General features: G+C 41.2%; 1 protein-coding gene across 1 annotated transcript; it reads right to left on the bottom strand.

The window, feature by feature from the left end:
• Window positions 1–7,916: 7,916 nt before the first annotated feature.
• LOC111330715 (TNF receptor-associated factor 6) lies at window positions 7,917–15,495 on the bottom strand. The gene is made up of 7 exons (XM_022935618.2): window positions 15,163–15,495; window positions 13,361–13,415; window positions 11,224–11,328; window positions 10,261–10,419; window positions 9,830–9,910; window positions 9,377–9,454; window positions 7,917–8,409 (listed from the first exon to the last, which is right to left on the bottom strand). Exons 1-7 carry the CDS (start codon window positions 15,456–15,458, stop codon window positions 8,071–8,073), a joined length of 1,113 nt encoding a protein of 370 aa, XP_022791353.1. The 5' UTR covers window positions 15,459–15,495; the 3' UTR covers window positions 7,917–8,070.
• Between the last annotated feature and the right edge of the window lie 594 nt (window positions 15,496–16,089).

Here is a 16,089-nt window from a genome sequence, read left to right as displayed (position 1 = left end):
TATCTAAAACATTAATGCCAGGTTCCCTCTGGGTTAGACTTTTTAAGAAACAATATTTAGGTCGTTAGCTTGCGGTGGAGGCGGGCGCGAGTTCACTGACTTTACAAACTCGCTATTGTTTGTTTGACTAACCATATCCATAGTTCGAGTCGGAGTGCGCGTTGGAGGGTGTGGATGGGGAAATGCGCCACCCCCTTGGTGTAAATTTATTTCTCGCCCCAGCCTACTGCCTTCCGTAAATATAGAATGTGGCAGTTATGATTCTGCTGAGAAAATACTGAGCACCCATTCGCCAAAATTGCACTTGCTCTTCTAGTTCGATTTTTGATTTTGGACATTTGTGTCCGATTTTTCACTTTGGACATTAATGGCCACTTTTTGATCAAAGTCACTAGAGTCTGATTTCTGATTTTGGACACTTATGTCCCGTTTTTGATTTCAGGCACTATTGTCTCTTTTTTTCGATTTCGGACACTAATGTCCTACTTTTTACTTTAAACCGAAGTTTCCGATTTTCACTGCCTTCTATAATATAATATGCGAAGCCAATATACTGCGGGGATGGGTGAGTGCGATATTTAGGGATGCAAAGTAATGATAAAATTCATATCTTGATTCATTTTGACCGATGTTTCCCGGTCCATCTTATTTATTTCTCCGAAGTGTTCCGATAGCTCGACATTTGCACTCGATACACATTTGAGTTTTCTCCTTTTGTGATCTCTGGCTTACAGCCATTGGCGAATAATGTTTTTATTTCTTGCTGTGACACTACAGAGGACAGCAGAAGACGGTAAACATCTCACAATTTTTTCAGGATGGTGCGTGATGAAAAACAAAATTTTCTCTTTCAAGAATATCTTAACAACCGGCGGAAATGAAATAATTAAGCGCCTGAGGAACTTACTTTCTTTTGTTTCCTAGAGGGACAGTGCTCATTCGAAACGCCGTTTCTTTTTTCAGAAACAGCAGAATGTGCGAAACAAAGCTTTGATGTTTATCTAAAAAGGATCAAGAAGATTTGGAAACGGACTTGTTGTCATAGATTCTTCCTGGCTACAGCGATCACGCAAGCAATCATCGAAGATATTAATCGTGAAGACGAGATCATTCGTTTGAAGGAACTGTGCACTCACACGAATGCAACATTTCCGAGACTGAGATGAAGACCACTGTTTTTGTAATGAAGCTTTAAGTAAGCAACTAAAAAAAAGGTGAACCACATTTGATGTCGATTAGCAGGTTCTCTAATAGTGCTATCTCTGAATAGCATAGATGTTCTTATTGGTATAGGAGCGCATATTTGGAGTGACGATGCTTAACACTGATAGGACCGCTTATTTGGAGTGACCCTGCTTAACACTGATAGGGTCGCTTATTTGGAGTGACGGTGCTTAACACTGATAGGGTCGCTTATTTGGAGTGATTGTGCTTAACACTGATAGGGTCGCTTATTTGGAGTGATTGTGCTTAACACTGATGGGGTCGCTTATTTGGAGTGATTGTGCTTAACACTGATGGGGTCGCTTATTTGGAGTGATTGTGCTTAACACTGATGGGGTCGCTTATTTGGAGTGATTGTGCTTAACACTGATGGGGTCGCTTATTTGGAGTGATTGTGCTTAACACTGATGGGGTCGCTTATTTGGAGTGATTGTGCTTAACACTGATGGGGTCGCTTATTTGGAGTGATTGTGCTTAACACTGATGGGGTCGCTTATTTGGAGTGATTGTGCTTAACACTGATGGGGTCACTCATTTGGAGTGATTGTGCTTAATACTGATGGGGTCGCTTATTTGGAGTGATTGTGCTTAACACTGATGGGGTCGCTTATTTGGAGTGATTGTGCTTAACACTGATAGGGTCGCTTATTTGGAGTGATTGTGCTTAACACTGATGGGGTCGCTTATTTGGAGTGATTGTGCTTAACACTGATGGGGTCACTTATTTGAAGTGATTGTGCTTAACACTGATGGGGTCGCTTATTTGGAGTGATTGTGCTTAACACTGATAGGGTCGCTTATTTGGAGTGATTGTGCTTAACACTGATGGGGTCGCTTATTTGGAGTGATTGTCCTTAACACTGATAGGGTCGCTTATTTGGAGTGATTGTGCTTAACACTGATGGGGTCGCTTATTTGGAGTGATTGTGCTTAACACTGATGGGGTCGCTTATTTGGAGTGATTGTGCTTAACACTGATGGGGTCGCTTATTTGGAGTGATTGTGCTTAACACTGATGGGGTCGCTTATTTGGAGTGATTGTGCTTAACACTGATGGGGTCGCTTATTTGGAGTGATTGTGCTTAACACTGATAGGGTCACTTATTTGCAGTGATTGTGCTTAACACTGATGGGGTCGCTTATTTGGAGTGATTGTGCTTAACACTGATGGGGTCGCTTATTTGGAGTGATTGTGCTTAACACTGATAAAGTCGCTTATTTGGAGTGACGGTGCTTAACATTGATAGTGTCGGTTATTTGGAGTGACGGTGCTTAACACTGATAGAGTCGGTTATTTGGAGTGACGGTGCTTAACATTGATAGGGTCGCTTATTTAGAGTGACAGTGCTTAACAATGATAGGGTCGCTTATTTGGAGTGACGATGCTTAACACTGATAGGGTCGCTTATTTGGAGTGACGGTGCTTAACACTGATAGGGTCGCTTATTTAGAGTAACGGTGCTTAACACTGAGAGGGTCGCTTATTTGGAGTGACGGTGCTTAACACTGATAGGGTCGCTTATTTGGAGTGAGGGTGCTTAACACTGAGAGGGTCGCTTATTTGGAGTGACGGTGCTTAACACTGATAGGGTCGCTTATTTGGAGTGACGGTGCTTAACACTGATAGGGTCCCTTATTTGGAGTGACGGTGCTTAACACTGAGAGGGTCGCTTATTTGGAGTGACGGTGCTAAACACTGATAGGGTCGCTTATTTGGAGTGACAGTGCTTAACACTGATAGAGTCGGTTATTTGGAATGAAGGCGCTTAACACTGATAGGGTCGCTTATTTGGAATGAAGGTGCTTAACACTGAGAGGGTCGCTTATTTGGAGTGACGGTGCTAAACACTGATAGGGTCGCTTATTTGGAGTGACGATGCTTAACACTGATAGGGTCGCCTATTTGGAGTGACGGTGCTTAACATTGATAGGGTCGCTTATTTAGAGGGACAGTGCTTAACAATGATAGGGTCGCTTATTTGGAGTGACGGTCCTTAACACTGATAGGGTCGCTTATTTAGAGTGACAGTGCTTAACAATGATAGGGTCGCTTATTTGGAGTGACGGTGCTTAACATTGATAGGGTCGCTTATTTAGAGTGACAGTGCTTAACAATGATAGGGTTGCTTATTTGGAGTGACAGTGCTTAACACTGATAGGGTCGCTTATTTGGAGTGACGGTGCTTAACACTGATAGGGTCCCTTATTTAGAGTGACAGTGCTTAACACTGATAGGGTCGCTTATTTGGAGTGACGGTGCCTAACACTGATAGGGTCGCTTATTTGGAGTGACGGTGCTTAACACTGATAGGGTCGCTTATTTGGAGTGAGGGTGCTTAACACTGATAGGGTCGCTTATTTGGAGTGACGGTGCTTATGACTGATAGGGTCGCTTATTTGGAGTGACGGTGCTTAACACTGATAGGGTCGCTTATTTAGAGTAACGGTGCTTAACACTGATAGGGTCGCTTATTTGGAGTGAAGGTGCTTAACACTGATAGGGTCGCTTATTTGGAGTGACGGTACTTAACACTAATAGGGTCGCTTATTTGGAGTGACGGTGCTTAACACTGATAGGGTCGCTTATTTGGAGTAACGGTGCTTAACACTGAGAGGGTCGCTTATTTGGAGTGACGGTGCTAAACACTGATAGAGTCGCTTATTTGGAGTGAGGGTGCTTAACACTGATAGGGTCGCTTATTTGGAGTGATTGTGCTTAACACTGATAGGGCCGCTTATTTGGAATGACAGTGCTTAACACTGATAGGGTCGCTTATTTGGAGTGACGGTCCTTAACACTGATAGGGTCGCTTATTTCGAGTGACGGTGCTTAACACTGATAGGGTCGCTTATTTGGAGTGAGGGTGCTTAACACTGATAGGGTCGCTTATTTGGAGTGACAGTGCTTAACACTGATAGGGTCGCTTATTTCGAGTGACGGTGCTTAACACTGATATGGTCGCTTATTTGGAGTGACGGTGCTGAACACTGAGAGGGTCGCTTATTTGGAGTGACGGTGCTTAACACTGATAGGGTCGCTTATTTGGAGTGACGGTGCTAAACACTGATAGGGTCGCTTATTTGGAGTGACGGTGCTTAACACTGATAGGGTTGCTTATTTGGAGTGATTGTGCTTAACACTGATGGGGTCGCTTATTTGGAGTGATTGTGCTTAACACTGATGGGGTCGCTTATTTGGAGTGATTGTGCTTAACACTGATAGAGTCGCTTATTTGGAGTGACGGTGCTTAACGTTGATAGTGTCGGTTATTTGGAGTGACGGTGCTTAACACTGATAGAGTCGGTTATTTGGAGTGACGGTGCTTAACAATGATAGGGTCGCTTATTTAGAGTGACAGTGCTTAACAATGATAGGGTCGCTTATTTGGAGTGACGGTGCTTAACACTGATAGGGTCGCTTATTTGGAGTGACGGTGCCTAACATTGATTGGGCGGCTTATTTAGAGTGACGGTGCTTAACACTGATAGGGTCGCTTATTTAGAGTAACGGTGCTTAACACTGATAGGGTCGCTTATTTAGAGTAACGGTGCTTAACACTGATAGGGTCGCTTATTTAGAGTGAAGGTGCTTAACACTGAGAGGGTCGCTTATTTGGAATGAAGGTGCTTAACACTGATAGGGTCGCTTATTTAGAGTGACAGTGCTTAACACTGATAGGGTCGCTTATTTAGAATGAAGGTGCTTAACACTGAGAGGGTCGCTTATTTGGAATGAAGGTGCTTAACACTGATAGGGTCGCTTATTTAGAGTAACGGTGCTTAACACTGATAGGGTCGCTTATTTAGAGTGAAGGTGCTTAACACTGAGAGGGTCGCTTATTTGGAATGAAGGTGCTTAACACTGATAGGGTCGCTTATTTAGAGTGACAGTGCTTAACACTGATAGGGTCGCTTATTTAGAATGAAGGTGCTTAACACTGATAGGGTCGCTTATTTAGAATGAAGGTGCTTAACACTGAGAGGGTCGCTTATTTGGAATGAAGGTGCTTAACACTGATAGGGTCGCTTATTTGGAGTGACGGTGCTTAACGTTGATAGTGTCGGTTATTTGGAGTGACGGTGCTTAACACTGATAGAGTCGGTTATTTGGAGTGACGGTGCTTAACAATGATAGGGTCGCTTATTTAGAGTGACAGTGCTTAACAATGATAGGGTCGCTTATTTGGAGTGACGATGCTTAACAATGATAGGGTCGCTTATTTGGAGTGACGGTGCTTAACATCGATAGGGTCGCTTATTTGGAGTGACGGTGCTTAACACTGATAGGGTCGCTTATTTGGAGTGACGGTGCTTAACATCGATAGGGTCGCTTATTTGGAGTGACGGTGCTTAACACTGATAGGGTCGCTTATTTGGAGTGACGGTGCTTAACACTGATAGGGTCGCTTATTTGGAGTGACAGTGCTTAACAATGATAGGGTCGCTTATTTGGAGTGACGGTCCTTAACACTGATAGGGTCGCTTATTCGGAGTGAGGGTGCTTAACATTGATAGGGTCGCTTATTTGGAGTGACGGTGCTTAACATTGATAGGGTCGCTTATTTGGAGTGACGGTGCTTAACATTGATAGGGTCGCTTATTTGGAGTGACGGTGCTTAACATTGATAGGGTCGCTTATTTGGAGTGACGGTGCTTAACATTGATAGGGTCGCTTATTTGGAGTGACAGTGCTTAACAATGATAGGGTCGCTTATTTCGAGTGACGGTCCTTAACACTGATAGGGTCGCTTATTCGGAGTGAGGGTGCTTAACATTGATAGGGTCGCTTATTTGGAGTGACGGTGCTTAACATTGATAGGGTCGCTTATTTGGAGTGACGGTGCTTAACATTGATAGGGTCGCTTATTTGGAGTGACGGTTCTTAACATTGATAGGGTCCCTTATTTGGAGTGACGGTGCTTAACACTGATAGGGTCGCTTATTTGGAGTGACGGTGTTTAACACTGATAGGGTCGCTTATTTGGAGTGACGGTGCTTAACACTGATAGGGCCGCTTATTTGGAATGACGGTGCTTAACACTGATAGGGTCGCTTTTTTGGAGTGACAGTGCTTAACACTGATAGGGTCGCTTATTAGCAAAAACAGACTCAAAGGGAGGGTCCTTTATTGAAGAAGGGGGCTTAGTGAATGGAATCTTTACGGTAAATGGAATGATGGAACTGTGGAATGACGGAGTATCTTAATACAAAACGCTGGAGCCTTGTATAAAAAAAAGTCTCGCAAAAATGGAATTGCGCTATGTCAAGAAAACTATTATTAATTAACAAGCAAAATTTTAAGAAGCAGGGTTTAATCATTATAAGTGCGTTGAGGAGCAGGGAACCGTGAGGCTTTCGAGCTGGCCCCTTTAAATCATTATTATATTACTATTGATATCTTAATGACTATTATATATGTTGATATGATAATTTGTTATAACTATTTCATTACTGATTGGATGTCAGTTAGTCATTATATTCTCGAATCATCTTTCTCTTGTGGAACAGGGTCCTCAAAAATATGTGAGATGCGGCGGTTTTCTGTTTTGCATGTGAATACAAATGTTTTGCAACACTACTCGTTAGCGTCTAGCTACCCTATAGTTCTTTTCGATGCTATAAAAATTGTGCGATATCAAAAGCTACACGCAGTCTTAGACTGCAAACAAATCAGAGAAACGGCTTAAACGAAAAGGGCTATTTTTTAAATTCTGATTGTGAAAAACAGCCTTTCCTCAAATTTTCAACACGCAAAAGTCTTACAATGACCAATCCCTGGAGTCTATATATAACCAAGTCAGTTGGAGAAGTGTCCTAATGGAAAAGTTTCAATTGCCTCAACCTAAACTGGTTGCGATTGAAGCGGTTTGTCACAACAGCTCAAGAGCCAACCGAACAGTGATTACTGTATTTGTTTAAATGTTAAAGACACTAATATTCTGATCACTGAGAAATTAAAACAAAGTCTTAATCGAAACTTCTATGACTACGAGCAAGAAAAACACGAGAAAAGAAATGGATCTTTTCTATAAAGACTCAATAGAAACTTTTCCTTCTCGCAATAAAACTAATCAAAATGGCTGGTTCGTTTTGTCAGATTAGTACTCGTTCGTCACAAATCTGAGCTAGTCTTCGAACAACTACAACACATCCTATCTTAAGCTATATTATTATTACCTTTAAAGTAAAAAATTTACACGCAATATGTCACTATTTCCGATCGAAAACGTAATTTTTTTCTTGACGCAAAACGGCCTCGTACATCCCATCGACTGTACCACCGTAAGGAAAACATTACAATGTATTAAATTACATCAAAGTTCTGATAGGGTTAGGAAGCTTTCTTTATTGAAGAGAAATCCGAGTGGGTCAGTGATATGTAAGGGAAACTCTTAACGACAAACTCCGTTCCAAATCTCTACGTCTGAGGGTGCCTTGCCTTGCTGAACCTTCTATATAACAGTATGACGTACCAGACTTATTTTTACTAGTTGTTTGAAAGCTGAAACAGTTTGACCGCCATCACCGACTTCAATTAGCAGTATAGCGCAAATAATGTAAATATAAGCTAGTTTTGGCTTGAGGCAAAAACGTCTAAGATCACATCATGAAATCTTTTTGGAAAAATAAGGCGGAGGTGAAAGGTGAGTTTTTCAACCTATAATAGCACTGTGAAGCAACAAAAGAGCAATTCTGGTTCTCCGTTTAAATCAGAGGTTAGAGACCACCCGTGATTTTCAACTGAATACCAAGATATCAACGATAGGCTCCATGAGATTTCGCCTTTGATCTGATCAGTCTTTAAGACTACTTCGGTTTTCGGTTTTTTTTTTTAACAACACTTTTTCAGTAAGAATTATTAAGCGTGCTTTTCCTTGACGAGTGAGCTTTGCCAGGCTTTTGAACTTTTTCAAGTTTCCTAGTCAAGTCTTCGATCTGCTTCACTTGTTTGGCGTTTTGTGCCTCCAATCGTTTAACAGCTGCCGACAAATCGCGAATCTCTTCAACGAATTCAGCCGAGGACTGCGTCAGTCTCTCGTTGACAAGCTGAACCTTGATATATTTCTGTCGCAGATCTTTCAGATTGCCGAGCTCTTGTTTTGTTTCCACGAGGGAATACCATGTCAGCCACAAGTGATTATCCACGCTGGTCTCCATATGTCTGCTAAGGTGAACTCTCTTATCCTGGCAATAAACAAACAAGTGATATCTACAACTGCCATGGTGATAGCGATATCACTAAAAGAGCGAGGTCACTCAGGTGGAGACCGTTTCATTGTAAACCAACTTACCGTAGAATACTCCAGTTTCGTTATTTTAGACTTTAGCGTAAAACATGAGATATCGCTTCGTGGCTACGGAGAATATGCCCCTCAAACACAATAGTTCTTTCCCCATGGTCTCATGTTTAAGGCTAATTTGTACATTATTAGAACTGTGATTTTGAAAATTAGGTACTCGCAATATCTGTTTGAAATCGCATAGCGATTTAAAAGGAGATAAAAGAAGCTAAAGAGGGACAAGGATACCCAAAATTTAAAAAAAAAGGACTGAAAGCGGATTACTGTGAAAGAAGGGGGAAAGTTTCTGGAGAAGCAGTGGTGCTGCTTCGGTGGGGTTATATAAAGATAATTTGGTTTCATCACCTGATTTGATACTGTAAATTGGGCGCCGTAAAGAGTTTATAAAGCTGACTTCTCAAGCGTTAACCCTTCGTCAGCACGAAACCCTTTCGTTCTGAAAGTAAATTATCTTGCTTTGAAGGAGTTAATCTCAACTTGTGTGGCACCATTGTTGTCTTGCTCACAAATCACCTTTGTGATGCTGCAGTGGCGTGGCCAAAAGTACTGTTAAGTGTAACACGGACGACCGTGTTTCCGTGTTTTTTTCTGAGGCGGGGCCAAAGAGACATGGATAATCTCGGTATAAGAACCTTTTACTATCGTAAACGAAGCATCACAGAGAAGAAAAAAAAAACGTTCAGGCAAGTTAACATTGTTAACTGCAATGCTTGGTTTTCCCCGATTTGCCTCGTCAGAAAAAAGGATAACGAAATGTCAGCTGGGTAAAATTCGCAAACTCGCTTTTCCGTCGGAACATGCGGACATGTTCATGATATTATTAATGACCACATTTCGCACATATTGTCTACCTTATAAGGGCATCCGGCCTTGGCATAGGGGCAGGTCACCTCAGTCAACGGGCATTGATCGGAAATGTGCCTTTTCAGCTGTGGAGGTAAGAAAAAAGCTGAAAAAATTGTTGATATTAAGAGATTTAAGGCATTGTAGAATATTTGTATGGAAAGGTGGCTTTCTATTAGACAGATTTGATAAAACTGGAGTCGAACAGCAAAATTTCTTATTTGAGATAGGGGAGAGACCTACTGTTCTTTAGAACTCAGCGAAGTGTTCCTCAGTGATTCTTTCATAGGTTTCCATTTCTGGGCGAGGGAAATTACCAATCATTGCAAACTTTCTACTCAGCAAACCTACGTTACCAGAATATAATGGCTATGGACTAAACTCTTAACGTCTTTTGCTATTTTTTTTTTTTACAACGAGTGATACGATGTGTTGAGAGGTAAAAAGTTCTTTCAAGGTACCTCTTCTCGTGGTATTTGCAAGGCTCCACAGTTGTTAGTGCAGCGGAGAGGGTATCGGCTGCACAAACTGCTCTCGTGTAACTGGATTGAGAGAGGGAAAATAACATTGAGCTCAAAACTTTCCCCGAAAAAATAGGCAACCTTAACAAAAGTCTTTTGAATCGTGAATACGAGTTGGCGAGAGAAAGTATACTTAACGGTGAAAGGTGACTCAAAAGGACACTCGACTTATTTCTGTTATTTTTCCTACGAGGTTTTTTTCTAACCTGTCCGTTCTCAACGTTCAATGGCATGACGGTTTATGAAGTGATTTATTACAAATAAAGGCAAAGAAATTGTCATTGTGTCTCTAACTTGTCTGTGAAAATTGCATGTGATCCATCGTGGATTGTTCTAAAAAGATAAAAATGGGTCTAGGCTGTAATACTTACGGCTTTTTTGAAGAAACGGAACGTTTTATGACAGTGAACACACTCTACTATTCTCTTTGGACATTCCTCCTTGTAATGATTGTCGAGGTGTCTTCTTTGTATATTTGCTTCACAATCGCGGCACTGCTCTTGTTCATAGAGACAGTTCTTTTGGTGTTCCTAAGAAAAGTGAAAAATGTAAAAACAGGACAGTTTACCTGATTGTGTGTCAAAAAGTTCGGGATTGGTTCGACTCTGCAATATCATGCTCCATAATTGTTTTAGGAAACTGAAGCGTCCTGCTCCACCAATCAAAGTGTAAGACTGCAGCGAATCGCAGTTTTGGTTACCCGCGTTTTCCAGCACGTTGGGTAGTTTCCTTGTTTTAAATGTTTTCATTGTTCTGATTGGCTCCATGTGATTGGTAGCTGTGATTATTTAACAAATGGTAAACACCACAGCGTACACAATTGAGTTATGGATGCACGCGGAGGGTTGCTAAGCGCGAGCGAAGCGTAAGAGACGCGCGAGGCGATAGCTGAGAGCGACTCTAGCTTCATGAGTGCTTAACAAGCCTTCCAGGTGCATCCACAACTCAACAGTGTACACTGTGGTGTTTACCATTTGTTTTATAACATAACGTTGATACATTGTAGCAAAAGAGTTTCCTTTTAGTTAAAAACTCTTACGTGACCAGAAAAAAACAAGCGCGTGAAAACGATTGCATTTGCTCACGTCAGCAGCGTACACCCATGGGCAAATGGTGGACACTTTATTTCCCGATCAGAGCGCGCACTTTACTTTGCTTATGTTATAATATGTGTTGCTTGTAAGACACTCAATCAGAAAGAGCTCCAAGTCTGTGTGAGGATTCACCCTTTACTAAAAATATTTTTCAAGAGCAAAAAAGAGTAACAGGAGGTATGACCAAAACAAGAAAGTACAGTACTGTACATTAGTCACAAAGTACATTAGTCCGCTCACCTCCACATGTCGCAGTTGACCAATCCAGTCACATCCTGTGGCGCTCTGTTTGCACTTTACACGAAGGCATAAGATATCCCTAGCCCAGGCTTTGTCAGAAAAGAACTATCAAAGAATAGCAGAGAAGGATTAGGAACCAGTCATCATTTATTGCCTGGGTGGGGGGGAGGGGAGGGCAGGGGATTTTTAGTAGGATCACCTGGTTTTCATTGGGAATGGAGAGGTGGGGGGGGGGGGGGGGAGGAGAATCAATCGTCGTTATCAGAGTATAAAAGTGAGATTATCAAAAAGTGACTGCCAGTGAGGCGGAATCTTGAGAATACTACACAACCTTACATTTATACTCTGACACAATTAAAATCCTCCCACCCCTACGGGGCCGGGTTGTTCAAAGCTGGATTAAGATAACCCCATGACGGTTAGCGTGAAATTTGATTTCAGATCTGAAAGTTTTAATTAACAATTGGTTTATGCTTTAGCGTGCACTATCGAGTTATGGAGCACGCGGGAAGTTTGGAGAGCACGAAAGAAGCGTAAGAGTTGCCCGAGGCGATAGCCGAGGGCAACTCTAGCTTCTTGAGTGCTCTCCAAACTTCCCACGTGCTCCGTAACTCGATAGTGCACAGCTGAAAGCATGAACCAATTGTTTTAGAACATAGCCGGTAGAATTGTGCATCAAATCCGACGGGAAAAATGGATAACAATATCAGTTGAAGCGAACCGTGACGGCGCTGATGCCGAGTCTCCTTTTCCTTTGTTTTTCTCTTTTTCTGCCTCATTTAAGAACTCTGGCCCAAGGGAAAAGGTCGAAACATTGTCTCCGTTTTCGGACTAGTAGGCCGAGTTTCTGTTTGTATCCATTATTGTCGCAAAATATATTATTTTTCCCGCGCTAACAATCGGCCGCTCGCGCGAAAAAAAAATTTCTGGCGAAGCGATTCGCTGACGCTGTCAGCGTGCACTATCGGGATTTTGAGCACGCTTACAAATATTGAATTTCATTGCGCGGTTCTGCTAGCTATGTTCTAAAAGAAAATTCAGTTCAAAAACCTGCATTAAAATTTAACCCTGGGTTAGTGCTAACTGGCCTTCGTACTTAAACTGGGCTCAGGTGATTACTAATATCTGGTCCCACAGGGCCGGTCATTTAAACAAAGAGTAGCCGTTTGATAGAACCTTGTTTTTAAGGCATCTTCAATTTAGCCGAACCTCTTATCTGAACATTTATATTGTAAACACTGTCACGAGGGCTCAAAGGACATTTATAATTATGTAATTAAGTTAACCCTCTTACAAAGAATCCCTGAGGCCCACTGCTCGCGTAAAACCGTGGTTTGAAATGTGTTAATGACCGGCCTTTAAACCTTGCACTTCAGTATCATGTAACCTGCGTTGCAGCCGGACGTGTCACACAATCCCCGGTATACCGGCGGTTTGCGACGCAGGCTAGTATCATGCTGTGATAAGGTTTACTCCAACAGTTTCCTTTTTGGAAAAGATTATTCATACCCTCTCTGAGTTCGTTTTTATATTCCGTAACAACATAAATATCTCCCTTTCAATTTCATTTTTGTCGGAGATGACAATTCCCCTCGCCTGTTCAGCTTCTCTTTTTTCTCGGTGTCAGGATGATATATTTCCCCAACTCAGTTGGTTTTGTTTACGTATGGATCGAAAAGTTCCCTGGTGTTTTCATTTTTCCTTGGGGTTAAAGAGCTCCCTTGTCTCTATTCCTTTTCGGTAGAATAAAGCAATTCCCAATCATTTTTATCAATTTAATAAAACAAGGTTGCTCATTAAAATGCTCAATTTACTAAACTGAGAAATTTTACCTCTTTCATAGAGCGATTATAAATAGTAATGAATAAAAACATGTTCCCTCGCACGTCGCTTAAACTGAAATGGCATTATTTTCTTCTCTTAACCTCTTGAACTGCAACCCTTACTGAAACACTTAAGAAAATAAAGCTTCATTTTCCCTTTGGCTTCATATTCCATTGGAACACAAACATTTCCCATTCAGTTTCATTTTCGTTAGAATTAGGGAACTCCAACCCTTACTAAGTACTTTAGAAAGTAAAGCTTACAGTTCGTTTAACTTTCAATCGAAGAATTGGTCAACAGATATTTTACTAACCCCGCCTTTTCGCTTGATATTCTGCCTGTCATTCGGACAAACTGGGTGGTCACTTCTGTAGAACGAGAACAGAAAACACACCGGGATAAGAAAGTGGGATGTGTGACTAAACGTAGCACTTAGCTGTCACGAAATTACAGCATATGCTGAAAATATTGCTTAACATGCCCTTGAAATAACTTTTATCCACAGGTGATATTAGAGTAATTACACAATTATCAAATATATTGAGAACAAAATAATTCATTAGAAATTATTTCTTTATGAAACTTAAAGGTTTTGGATCGATTTTCGTGGGAAATCGCGCATACTGATAGATACATATTCGTCAATTTCTGTATACGTTCTGTTAGACAGAAGAAAGAAATCCAATTTTTCACCAAACGATGTAAAAGAAACTTTGTAAACGCAATGAAAATCATACTATAAAAGCAGGTAAACCTGAGGACAATGGCGTGTTTCGTTTACGAGTCATTCTCTCCCTCTGCCGCTTAGGGAGCATTCATTATTTATGGGAGGGGGTGGGCTCGCAAGATTTTCAGTGAGACTAAACAAAGTATCCTGACCCTGCTCTATAAGAATTAAAAATGTCATGACCCCTCTAGCTGTCATTGCAAAAATAGCTAGCCCCCCTCCCCCTTGGGACTATCAAAGCAGCTAGGTTAAAAGAAATGAAAAATATCTTTCAGATATTTAATGTTATTGCAAAAACACCTTAACAATACAGTTCTAGAATTTAAAATCTAGCGTTGATACAAAATGGGTAACATAATATAAGAGATATCCTATGGTACTGTGTCCAGCTTGGTATGGTACTGTGTATAGCTTGAAGAACAATAGCTTTCCAGCTGTGTATGCAAAGTTAGCTACTGTTCTCTATATCTTGTATGGCGGGTAGTAGAAATGTTCTACAAACTTAAACCCACATTTGTAGATGATATGTAACAAAAAAAAGCTTTTGACCCTCCTACATTATTCCCAAATTTTTCTAATGACCCCCCATTTTAGTTCCTAAATTTCCACGATCCCCCCTTCTTGCCAGCCCTCCCCCGCCATAAATAACGAAGGCTTCCTTACGAAACAGTAAGCACAATTTAGAACGCGTTGCCTGAAATACTTTCGTATCGGATGCTGAAAAAAAAAAAGTCAATAGGTCGCACACTTTCAAGTTTCAGCGAAATAATAATAACTCACGCAGAAAAATTCTGGCGATATCTTATTTGAACTTTTCCGTGTTACGTTTGAACATTATCGAGATGGAGCTTAGGTAAGCGGTTTTCCTTACCGGAAGTACGTAAATCGACGCTTTAAAGCATCGCCGACACAAAAACACATGGAATGAATCTCATTAAAATGGAAGAAAGGATTTCTTTTCTGTGTTTCCAAGTGTGTAGCGCTTAAGTAGGCCAATAATTGAGTTCTCTTTTTCGAGTTAATTGACTTAAACGACATATATTTGTGTGCGAAAATTCATGTCTTCTCGCTACTCATGCCGCACTTCTGCCTATAAACTTTTCGCGAAGGAAAATATTGCGTCGAAGACTTGGTCCATGCACGAAAACGTAAACAAATCGCTAATAATTTGTTTGAATGAATAAGAGCAACACCCGCCATTTTATTCAAACCCTACTTGCTTGGAGTGTACAGTAAAGGAAGGAAATTAAAATCATTCACTGTTTTGTTCGCCTTGAAAGTTGATACACAAATCCCAGCGCTGTACTTCCTTGTAACGAGTCTTAACGGTTCTTGTCGAAGAAGCTGGCCGTTAAATTAAGATGCGAATCATCCCGTGAAAGACATACCTCAGAATTCCGTGCAAGCAATCTTTACAGAATCGATGGCCGCACTCTTTAGTTTGGACCGCATCTCTCATAGGTAAAAGGCACACCGGACATATTTGATTGTCCGAAACGTTATCAACAAATTCGTATTCATAGCCTCCCAACGTCGGCCGAGTTTGTTCTTCTTCGTCGCTGCTACGATCATCGAAATCGTCGCTCAATTCCTGATCAAATTCTCCTTCAAACTCCTCGTCGTTCTCGGATCGTTCAAGGAAATCTAACAGTAAGGCAGCAGCCGCTCTGCTTCTCGCGTCCATCACTGTGCGAACCTAATTTGAATGTGAAAGGTATTTGCGGAAGTCGAAAGTTTCTATTATTGCGTTACGCCACGCCAGAATATGTTTATGTAGATAAGTTGAGTCACGGTACATTCAGGTTTCAGTGTTACGTTATATTCACACTTCTTCTGTTTAACTTTTAGTCTAAAAGCCACCCGAAAACATTAAATATCTAGTTAAATACGAAAAAAAAAAAAAAAATTCAAAAAACAAGATATAAGTGGTCAGAGAAGAAAAGAATGACGAGAATTACACTCGAAGAACAAGATCGAGGGTCACCTTGCGTGACATACTTCAGTACGCCCTTCGTCGCCCACATATCACGGTCCGCCTTTATCGATACTGTGGTACACTGCTTTCGAAACGTCATAATTCATTTTTTCCTTCCCCTAAATAACAATGATTACTCTGGAATATTTTATCAATGAAATTCAGTGTTTCATAGAATCGAGAATGTTAGTTTGGTGGCTAGAGAACTTCAGCAGTTCGTTTTTGAGACGCGGACTACAACTGGAGGAAGAATAAAACTAATTCTTGCGCGCTTTGACGTCGATGTATCGACTGTTAGTGGCCGTTTTAGCATTTAAAACCAAATCGTGCTGACCTAAAA

The sequence above is a fragment of the Stylophora pistillata genome, chromosome 3, assembly GCF_964205215.1.
Source record: "Stylophora pistillata chromosome 3, jaStyPist1.2, whole genome shotgun sequence".
Classification (NCBI taxonomy): domain Eukaryota; kingdom Metazoa; phylum Cnidaria; class Anthozoa; order Scleractinia; family Pocilloporidae; genus Stylophora; species Stylophora pistillata.
Note: the sequence above shows the minus strand (reverse complement) of the source record. Positions and strands in the feature narration are given on the sequence as shown.